At 35.7% G+C, this 12,123-nt stretch overlaps 1 protein-coding gene across 2 annotated transcripts in view; it reads left to right on the plus strand.

The window, feature by feature from the left end:
* Window positions 1-11,683, plus strand: part of LOC126471458 (uncharacterized) — a 1,143,134-nt gene extending 1,131,451 nt beyond the window's left edge. For both annotated transcript variants that reach the window (XM_050099649.1, XM_050099650.1), the window contains exons 23-24: window positions 3,432-3,592; window positions 7,347-11,683. In XM_050099649.1, the coding sequence (XP_049955606.1) occupies window positions 3,432-3,592; window positions 7,347-10,133 (2,948 nt within the window). In that variant the 3' untranslated portion in view covers window positions 10,134-11,683. The remainder of the gene's footprint in view (window positions 1-3,431; window positions 3,593-7,346) is intronic.
* The last annotated feature ends 440 nt before the right edge of the window (window positions 11,684-12,123 follow it).

Here is a 12,123-nt window from a genome sequence, read left to right on the forward strand (position 1 = left end):
CATGCAATATTTTGTGTAATGTAATATCTTGTACAGACATCTTTTATTAACCTGACTGACACATTCCACATCATTACGAAGTGTCGTATTCATGATCTATGGAACAAGTATTAATCTAATCTAATCTAACATTTAATATTGTGCAAAGAGTTGAGACACAACTATGGTAATAACTTAATATTTACTTAAATTAATGAAAAAACATGCATAGATACCACAATGCAACTGACAAGAAGTCGTCTTCACACTCTTATTCACTTTCTTCATGTTTTTACCTCTGGTTCTAAGTCTGGGATATTCTTCAAATGAATCATCTACAAGAAAAGACTGGACATGTTTTAATTCAACCACCCCTTTTTTCAGTTGTTGTAGATGAAGGTGCACATTCATAATATGCTTCCTAAGGTGGGAGATGAATTTCTTTTGCCAAATAAGCCACCCAAAGCAAGGAATTTGATGATGGCACTACATTCCAGTTTATCAATTTGAACAAAACACATGAAAGATCTAACTGTTTTAAAAACCGTCATAAGCAAATCTGTTCTGCATCTCTCGTTGATAGTGATCCTATATTATATTGCATAACAAGTACAAAGATAACAGAAATATAATTACAGTAATACCAATGTCACCCTTATACAAGGCTAAAAAAAGATTCCCTGATTTTGTCACACAAATGAAATATGTCCAAGATAATATTATTGTGCAAGAGACTGAAATATTCATTTTGACATCATTAACACAGAAAATTCACAGATCGCTTCTTTGGTGAGTTTAAAGATGACTTGAAACTACAAAATTTCCATATTCAGCAACAGTTACAGCAGTATTTCAGTTATTAAAAATTATTATTATTATTATCATTTTCAAAAAGTAATGCAGTGTAATAACATCAAGACAAATAATCATCTCTACAAAGACATCAAAGATATAACATTAGTACAGATTCATGGACACAGTAGACTATATTATTCAATAGCAAGATTTCACCTCCTCCTTAACTTTCATTTCCATCTTCATCCATCACAGCGTTAAAATAAATGTACACCCCAGAAGGACTCTTTAAAATCATACTCATTGCACACATACTTGGCTCTTTCTCATGCACACTGTGAAGTTGGGTAATAGCAAACCACCTTTGCTGTGGCCTTGCCATCAGACCACTATGAGAAACCTGTATTGCCGTATTTATAGTCACTGAGTACATGGATCCACCTTCAGTATATGGATCCACCTTCCTGTATTTTGAGTTTTTCATTAATCTATCATACCATTCTATGTGTAATCACATTTCTACAACTACATGATTATTTTGCAGTTCACACTTAAGTACTTGGCAGAGGACACTTGAATATTGACCATTCCTCCTGGAACACCCTGTTATTGGGAACAACAGAGGGCCTACAACACTTCCTTGGGGAACCCTAGATATTACTCCAGTTTCATTCAATGAATTCTCATCAATTACTACAAACTTTGACCTTTTTGGCAGGAAATCATGAATCCAGACACGCAACTGAGCTGATACTCCATAAGCACACAATCTTATCAGAAGATGCTTGTGAGTGACCATGTCAATTTGTGCAGATCTAGAAATATGGAATACCTTGACATCCTCTGTTAATAGCACCCATTACTTCATGTAAATAAAGAACCAGTTGTGTTTCACAAGAAAGATATTTTTTGAATCCCTGCTGGCTGTGTGTCATTAGATCATTTCTATGAGATATTTCACATTATTGGAATACAGAATATATTAGAAAATCACATTTTAAATCAATGTCAATGATCTGGGTCTAAAATTCAGTGAATTGCTTCTATTTCCTTTCTTGTTTTTTGTTGCGGTCCATGCAGCTTTCAAGTTTTTGGGTACAGATCTTTTGTTGAGCAAGTGGCTGTATATGACTGCTAAAAATGCAGCCATTTCATCAGCATTTTTCAAAAGGAACCCATTTGTTATACTGCCTGGACTGGAAGACTTACTTTATTTGGTGACTTACATTGCTTTGCTACACCAAGGGTATTTACTTCCAAATTACTCAGGTTCGCATTCATGAACTGATTTGAATTTTGGAATAGTTGTTGGACTTTCTTCAGTGAAGGGATTCTGAAAACTGTATTTAGTTGCCCCTTTTTTAGTAGTGATGTCATCAGTAACATTACCATAGCTGTCACATGGTGACAGACTCTTGCACTGATATATCTTTTATAAAGCCAGAATCTCTTTGGATTTTCTTCCAGATTTCAAGACAGGGTTTTGTTGCAGAAACTATTAAAAGCAGCTCACATTGAAGTTTGTGCTAACTTTGTCAAATCATATTACTCTGCTTCTAATTCACTGCAACAAGCAATCTTTCATCTGTAATTACTTTCAGTTATGGAAACAGAAGACAATTGGAGAATCTAGACTGAGATTTTAGGTTCAACACACAAGAAATTCACACCTGTTTGCTGCATTTGAGACTATGTATTGTTATAAAGAAGCATAATCCAAACATACCTGTAATTTTGTATAGTGCAGTCTAGCTATTCTGCAGCTCCATTGCTCATAAATCCAGCAAGGAGAGAGCACTTTTCAACTCCAAAGACACTAACACAGTAATTGAACTATAGGATATCTTTCCTTTTTTCTAAATTGTTAACAAATATCAAGTGATTACATGTACTGATGCCATTTTTTGATATTGTCACATTGTAACCACAATCAGGTCCAGTCCAGCCTTGAAGGAAGTAGAACATTTAGTTAGCACTGATAGCACTTTTACTATCGACACCAATGTACAGACAGAAAAGAACTGCTTCCTGGATGGAGGGTGCTGCTATTTATACAACACAGAATATTCCAAAATATGCAAACATTACAAGCATAATAAATTTTGACAACCCTTCATAAATGATAAATACTAAATAACACATATTTGATGGTGATCCCACTTGAACTGGCAACCCACAACTTGTCAGCCAGCAGTGCTAACCACAACTCAACATTGTATGCAGCAGAGCTCATGGCAGTATGATAAATAATTATTTCAACAGGTATAATGAGTTCAAAGGCACCATACTGCATACTTTACGCACAGCAGAGAAACAGCCATTTAATTCCCCATTCCTAATATTTCTTTCCACAACCTGTTCTTCCAGATGAACTGTGGAGACATGGCCATTTTCATGATTCATTCATTACATTACCAAAAGCATAATTCATAAATAAATCTCGCTGTCTAACTTTTCTTGCTTGAAGAAACCAATCACAGCTGTCACATCTGAGCTCAACAAAGCTATTCTTTAAAAAAATTGTAGGTTTCTCCTTTAGAATGATACATACCACCCATCAGTACATCCAAACAATTATTTTTTTATCAAACTATGTAAGTCAGAGAGCAATTTCCTGAAAATATAACCTACAGTTATTGAATTTTTATCTATTTCAGATGCTCAGCCCCACAGTACTATCAAGGACAAATCAGCCTGGCGCAAATCCAATTTGAATGTCCCAAACAGTGCTGAGGAAACAGAAGTTGATGTTAGAAGGCTCAGGCGGATGAGATCTAGAGGCAGCATTGAACCAGTGTCACAAGGAAACCCTCTACAGGTAATGTGTGATTCTCATCCATGATAGTTATATCACTGATGCTATTTTGTGCTTAATTGTTTCAATTTATCTAGGCTGTGTTAATCTTGATGTTAATGAATTGCACATATTAATGTAGTAACTATTTTGGCTTCCACTGGAGAATAAATCAAATTTTGTATTTTCTTTTTATCCGTGAAAAATGATGAGAACATGTTTGTTCACTATAAAATGCAAGTTAGATCCTACAAGAATTACTTATAATAGAGTTGTGGAATGTAAGCAGCACACATAATCACAAGAGTCAGTAGCAACTCTTTGGAAACTATAGACAAGGTTAAAGTATATAATTATACTTGAAGATGCAAACTGGAACTTTTTTCAAAGTAATTGGCTAATCATTTTTACTGCAGTATCATTAAAAAAAAGCAGAAACTGAAGTACTTTATTTTGAACTAATGGCAGCAAACAATAGTTTGAATGGGATAGAAATTTCATTAATTTCTGCATGAGAAGCATCACCCTACTTTGTAATATCTTACCTCTAAGCCACGGTGAATGTTCTGCCCTTCAATAAGACTGAGTAAATTACATTTCATTGCCCATAACAAATAGTGTAACATGCCTTGATCTGATATTTTGCTATTCAATGGCTGTTTAGCCAAATACCATTTTTACTACAGCTCCAAAACTTCATAATATGTTTTGAGCATAAAGTATGTGATTATTCCTCATACACTTGAGATATGATGCATAGAAGCTGAGGTTTGTTATAAAAGGTGTGGAAATGTCTTTCCCATCACCTGCATTATGATTTTCATTATCTCAAAAGAACTGTTTAAAACTGTAGATATTCACACATTGTCTGATTATGTGAGGAAGTTTGAAGAAAACTATTTATTGCTGCGATAAATGTTATACTTTGGTTATCATTATTTCACATTAAAGTGTGACCTTCATTGTAACTATAATTTTTTTTAAGTTCATTTTAATAGCTTAATGGTACATGCTTTTCAGATGCACTTCATTCCAAAACTGTCCCATCACTGGTAGTTTTGTAACACAATCCTAAGTGAATTTCTTCAATGAAACAGCTTGAGAATTCAGAAATAATATGCTCATTATTTTTGTACACATAAGAAGATTGAATAGAATAATTTTCAGTGATTAATTCAGTCTGTTTGGAGAGTGTGTTATGTTATCTACTGACACAAATCAGCCTTTTTTCAATGAGGTGCACAGTTCTTTGATATATTAAAAATCAAAATGGTAAAACATTTTAGTGAAGTATTTAAGTTGTGTTTAATACATATGGACAGAGCTCCAGAATGACAAAAGGCACAACAGCTAGTCAGCTGGCTCCCATTGTACATAAAGATTCGTAGCAGCCATTATGCTTGGTGCCATCTGATGGGAATGATGTAGACTATACTTTGCAATTTGCTACCATGTATCTTCTGATTTTTCAACTATTTTAAGCTGAATAAAGCAATTTGTATATTTGCTTCTTGGGTTGTGCCCCATACAACTTTACCAGCTAGTATTATGTCTCTTCAGCCCATTTTTTGTGCACTGTGAGTTTTTTACATGCCAGATCTCGAAAACGATTATAATATTGAAAAATGAGGGGTAAATCAGACCAGTTGACTGTATTATCCTCTAGAGATGACATTTCAAATAGCAGAAAAAAACTTTTTCTTGCCTGATAGTGATTAGCATGTTGCATATGTACTTTATTCAGAAATAAGTAATGTGGTCAAAAGAAAAGAAAGTAGCTTACTACAGTTTCTTGTGTAGTATGTGGCAACAGCTGTCAAGAAACTTGCAGCTCTCATTCTTGACCCAAGCATGTTTTAACCAAAAAAGTGCTGCCCACGAAGAAAATAAATCATAGTTGGCAGATGTATGCAAGGTGCGACGCAAGACTAGTAAGAACTAGACGAAAAAAGTGTGTCATGCAGAAAAATCCTGGTGTCATTCCATTGGCAGTGTTTCTACTTACATGCCTGAATGTTTCAAATAAATCAAATTACATATAGGAACAATTTCTAGGAAGGATTTTTTTATCTGAGAAACTTGACTCAGTAAACATTTTTCTCTTTATAACATATTGTCATGTTCTTGTGAATATAAAGACCAAATCTGGCCATTTAAGAGACCACTTCATTCAAATTTATTTCATTCGGTTTAAAAAATCTGCATTCTGATATTGAGAACAATAGCCTAATTTCAATGTTTTCTTGTATGTTCATTGAATCAAACTTCTGTTCTATCTGTACGTTTTCTTAGATCTTTCCCATTTTTTAGCCTTAGACTACTTACATCAGTTTTTCATTGACACAATAATTCCATTCATTTGATGTTAACAAAGCTTACATTTATGTGAAGACTTTTACAAGTGATAAATTATGGATATGAATCATTTCCTTTCTATATGAAAGATGATGCATGCAGCCTAGTTCCACAGTGTCATCTTACTTGTTAGTACATTACAACAAAGGTATCATACACCTGACTGTGATGACTCGTGGTGGTTCATTCTGAGTGTCAGTTGCTACAGAGTTAGGCCTACCAATGTGTTCCCCGACATTTCACCAGTGTCTGCTGGTAAGGGAGTGTTCAGCTATCTATCTTCAATATACAATTAATGCCAAACCAGATACCACCAGATGTAAATGCACTTGACAGTCATGTTGGACTATAGTGATGATTGATATTGTATGAGACATTACAGTAATAAATGCTGTTTCTAAGAGAGTGTTGGATGGTATAGTGCTGGAGGAACACTGGTTGCGCCATTGTGTATCATGTTTGATCCCACTTGCTGTTACTTGTTGGTGAACTGAACAATGACTATTACATTAAGGAAATTTTAGAGCTGCGGGCAGTGCTGCTTAACTCTTTCCTGGAGCTGTATTCCAGCAAGTTATTACCTATTCACAAGCTATAAAGTATGCTGAAGTTTTGTGTGCACAACAAATACTGCTTCTTTCCTTGCCTACCAAGAGACATTACAAATCACTTACTGAAAACATCTACGATTTCACTGATCTGTTACTCATTCCCGTCAGGTAGTAGCTTATCCTACCAAATATATACCCAAGATAAAAACTATCTAGAACATCTCTCCCCAGAAACAGGTGCAAATCCTATAATTTGATAATGTGACCTATCGAGGTTCATATCACAGCCCATCAAAGCTTTGGAAAATATTGAATTTGGGTGTACTGCTTTATTAATCTGCACATTTCATCATTTCTTTTTTTGACTGTAGGTCATATGTGTACTAAATTTTATTCATTACCAATGAATCATATAACAAGTTGTAGTAGTAGTTAAGACACTGGACTGAAATTCAGGAAGAGTGAGACTCTGATCACCCATCTGCCCAACCTGATTTAGATTTTTCAGGTTTCCCTAATTACTTTAGAGAAATGGCACACTATTTCACTCAGCGTTCTCAAATTGGATTTTCTTCTGCCTCATCATCCAACTGATTAGGGTTCCGTTTCAAATGGCCTTGATTTCAACAGGATATGAACTTCAGTCTTCCTCCCTTATAACCGATGAGTCCTTCAAGGTGTTGCAGTATTCACAGATGGTGATTTCCTTTCTTTTATTTAAATATGCATTTCCTTCCTTATTTCTGCTAATTCTTTTAAGGCTTTACTGTTTTCAGAAATCTTGATGCAGTATTGAGACATGTTTAATAAGTGTTACGGATAGGATTCTTTTTACATATGCAATCCCTCTGAATTAAATATTTTTGTTACAGGCAATTAAAGAAGAAGACAAACGAAAGGGAATCATTGGAAATCTTGGGCAAGAGGCAGCACAAGATAAACTGACCTTGTACATTCGAAGACCAAGTGATGTAAATGATCCATCTGAAGAAATCACAAGTCCTACTCCAGAGGTTACTCTGCGCCATCCACGTAGAAATACTACAGAGCCTACTGAAGCTCTGCCAGGGAGCCAACCAAACAGTCCACTTATGACACGTTCACAGCTAATTCAAAAGTACAGGCATTCAATGGATGTTCCTGGAGATTTCCTTAAGACCATTGTGAGTGAAAAACCAGACACCAAAACTGACGACGAACAGATACTTCCACCAACTGTGCCAAGGCGTCTACGAAAAACCCGAGAGGATGCATGTGTTGCTGACAAGGTTGAAATTGATTCTGATAATATTGAAACTCCTCCTGCTATACGAAGAAATTATGCAAGCAGAACAGTGCATTCAGAGCCTAGTGATTCAGTAGACACCACTGCAAGACAGTCTCCAGTTTCTCCAACTTCAGATGATCATCAGTTCCACAGACTATCGAGGCATTTAACAACAAACTCAGATACACCGTGCAGGAGAATTGCTGTGGAAGACAGAGATACTCTGAACAAAAGAATAGAGAAATACAGAGGAGACAGGGTTACAGAAAATGCAGCCACAAAGGAAACACATTTGACTGGAAACAGAAAAGCAGAATGTGCAGATGAGGAAGAAATATTGGGAGATGGTCAGTTTGATAGGTTTTCTTTGACTCGTAGGACAAGAAGATACAAAAAGAATCAAGATACAAGTGACAAAGAAGCTGGAAGCACAAATGGGGAAGACACAAATACTGCCAGAAGACTTGATGGTGCTGCTCAAGAAATTGTACCAGAAAAGCAAATCATCAAACCAAATACTCTTCGTGTACAATCATATTCCCTTAAGAGTTCCATTCCCACACAGGATGACAAAGAGAGCAGATTAAAGAAGTGGCAGGAGAATCTGAAACAGAGAGCTACCAGAGATGAGGGCAAAGTAGCAGAAGAAGCACTGGCAGATATTACAACTGTTAGTGATGAGCTTCAAAATCTTGACAGGCTACAGCCAGAGAAACAAAATTTTCATTACAAGACTACAACAGACAATCATGGTATAAAGTCAAGAACAGAAGAAGGTAGTAGCAGAAGTTCTGAAATTTCAGTAAATGGTGCTAGTACAGAGACAAGGCTGCGTCCCAGAACTGGATTATCTGCAAACAGAGAGAGAATTCGAAGCATGATTGAACCAAGACAAGTAGAAGAAGCACTGAAACTTACTCGTGGCTCATCTGAATTTTCAGATAAAAGGGAACTTGATCCGAGGAGAAGTTTTGTTTCAAAGTCAAGAAAAGATATTGAAAAATATGCATCTGTTGGCGAAAGAGAACCAAAAGTTGAAGCACTTTCATTTTCAGAGAAAGGTACAACAGATGGAGAAATGCTTGCAGCATCTCCTCAAAATTCTCGTCAAAAAAGTGATTTCATACCTGAAATAAGAATCAATGCATCAGGTCCAGGTCATCTCAAATCTGGTATTAATCGCACTGAGCATGAAATGAATGATGAAGGCTTTGAGGAAACACAAAGTTTAATTTCAGAAACTCCAAGCCATGGAACTTCTTCTGGTTGTAATTATGACCCTGACATTACTGACTCACCACGATCCCTATCAGGTGGTTGTCAAAGCAGCAGGATTAGAACCCGGCCAGCACATGTAATAAGAGCTGACAGCAGTGGTAGTGCTGATACAAGCAGTAGCACCAATGCTGCTCAGACACAGGTTTCAGATCTACCTGCTGATCACTCAGCATCACATCATGAATTATCATATTCTAAAGTACCAGGAAGATTTAATTCAAGTAAAATTGACACAGACACTGGAGCAGTTAAAAGTAGAGGCACAAGGCATTCGGATCTTAGCAGACATCCTGTTGGTAGAAGTAGTTCATTAAGAAGCAAACATTCAAATATTAAAAATTCTGACCAAGAAGGTCGAAGAAGTATCATACCTCTGAGGTCTAATAACCTCATTAAGAGTGATTCACAATCCAGTGTTACAAAGCCATTGCAGAAAAGGCGTACTGTTGAACGATCAAATTCAAGAACAAGTCTTCGCAGTTCAAGAAGCTCATTAAACAGTTCTACCTCAGTGAACACTGTAAAAAATGCCCCTCAGTTATCAAAGTCTTCTAGTCGTTCAAGTGTCAGTGGGGGTACAACAAAATCAAGTGGTGATTTATCAGGTTACACTACGGCCATCAAAGCACTGACAACAAAGCTTGGAAAAGAATCAGGTGAAATGAACAGTACTTCAAAGTATACCCCCAGTAAATTTGGATACCATGGCTCAGCCAGCAGGACAACTCCAAAGAAACCACTGACACAGGTGCAGCTCAAATCAGCTTCAGGTCAACACAAGTCAGTACCAGCAAGTAGGAGCTCAAGCAGTGGTAGTAGCATTGGTCCTACAATTCGAAGGCCTCGTGTTACTTCAGGAGTGAGTACGAGTTTCAAGGAAAATGTAGGTACTCCAAGGCCTGCATCAAGTTCTTCAGTCCCTGCTAGTCGCAGTTCGAGTAGTGGAAGCAGTGTTGGACCTCCCACTGGACGGCTGAGAGCTACTGCTGGAGTCAGCCACCGTAGCTCCAATTTTATGCGTCCCACTGCTGCCAGTGCTGCTAAGGACTCAGTAGCTAATGCATCAGATATTTCAACTGCCAAACTACGATCCAGTTCCAAGTTACTAAAATGAACTAATAATTTCTGTGAATTGTGTGTGAACATATTATCTTCAGGCATAAGACATTAATATTTATTCTGTGGGTGGCGTTCCCACATGTATTTACAGCAATTAAGAAAAATGGATAATTCAAAACACAGCCTCCAAAGAAATGGTAGACTTGTAGAATAAAAGATACTTGAAAGACTGCATAAAGTGCTTTAGTTCATGTAGTTATTATTCAGAGATACTGTAACTGAATGGTTTCTCGTTTTGTATCTAACAAAGTGTACCGTTCTGAATATTTTTGAATCAGTTTTGTGGGACAATCTGAATTGTTCAGATCCTGTTTAGACATTATATAAAATGTGCCTTAACACTAAAAAAAGTTGAGATTATTTGCTTGTGAAATAATAATGTCAATGTGTTTGTAATACCTCTTTATACATTTTAAAGTTAACATTACAATGAAATGGAATTTATTTTTAACCATACTAAACTCAAAAATAACTGAGAAAAACCTTGTTTCAATTACTAAACAACATTTTTACACAGTAAGCTTGCCAAACATAATGACACTTTGAAGCAAATAATGAGATGTTTCTAGTCAGTCCCTCAGTACATTAAAAACCACTGCTATCATTTTAAATGTTGCTATAGTACCTGTACATGGATTATATTTTGTTATACATATGTCTCTAAATTGATATGTCAGTAGGCTCAAATGGCAGGCTTGCTGTTTTATGGTGAGAACTGTTACACATTTTGTTTTTTGGTTTTCAATACAGAACTTTCTTTGCTGTTCTGTTTTTTAAAGTAGTTACTACAAAATGTGTATTAAACTGGTTATATTTAGCAACATACACAACTGTATAAAATCCATAGATACCTGTGTTATATCAGCAAATCAGATATTTTATCTATTAAAACCATTCCTGTAATAAATGTGCAGATATTCATTAAAGGAAATGTAGCTTGTGTTGATGATTTATGGGCACACTTCTACATAAGTTCTTCATTAACAGAAACAAATATTATGATGTGTTCTTCAGAACTGAAGAAAGATAAAAATCAAACTGTTTTTTATGGAAGAACTGAATGGTGGTGATCAAAAGATAAAGTGAGATGTGTACAACCTATATTTCCAAATTCATGTAATATGTTTGGCAATGAAATGGTTATTGATCCACCGACTGATAAGTTGGCTATTAATGTTTCACAAAATCACATGAAAACTTTATTTATGTGGTACTGTTCCTATAAAAAAGAACTTTTTTTCATTTTTTTCTGGTGAATGATAGCTTGAGACCTTTTTTTACATTGAATTTCAGTGACAAAGAATTTTTTACTCTCAAGGTTTGTATGAACAGGCATTTATAAGAAAGTAACTTTAAGTCATATGAATTACCCCTTTCACATTCAGAGAACAAACAAATTATTTATGATTCTGGTAACTTCCTTAGTACCTGCAGGGTGTATATGACATTAACAATGTGTGACAGTCTGCCAAAATGATAATTCAAATGTATGTATTTGTCATATGCACACATTTCTTAATAAACAATGTTACATCAAATAATATACTCACTCAAAATGTCTTTGTTAAAGACCATACAGTTATGAACTGGTATACTACTGGATTTTTTAGCTGTAAGCGAACCTACCCATTGCAGCCTTGCCCACATGATACTCATTAACTGCAGTTTCACAAGAGATGCACCATTTACTTACAATTAAGAATTTGAGAACCATAAATTATTAGATTTCAAAGAGTATCTGCATGGTGTGTGTGTGTGTGTGTGTGTGTGTGTGTGTGTGTGTGTGTGTGTGTGTGTTTTTCTCTATCCTGTTAAAGAATTTGTCCTGAAGCTATCTTGTCTTCTCATTCTTTCTTGTGTGTCTGTTGACAATTCAACACTTCTGCTATTCAGTGAGTGATCCCCCTTAATTCCTAAGTAATTCACATGCTACCAGAACTTCCTTGCCATATTTTTACTCTGAAGCAGGTTTTATTATTGTATCT

The sequence above is a fragment of the Schistocerca serialis genome, chromosome 3, assembly GCF_023864345.2.
Source record: "Schistocerca serialis cubense isolate TAMUIC-IGC-003099 chromosome 3, iqSchSeri2.2, whole genome shotgun sequence".
NCBI classification, from domain to species: Eukaryota; Metazoa; Arthropoda; class Insecta; order Orthoptera; family Acrididae; genus Schistocerca; species Schistocerca serialis.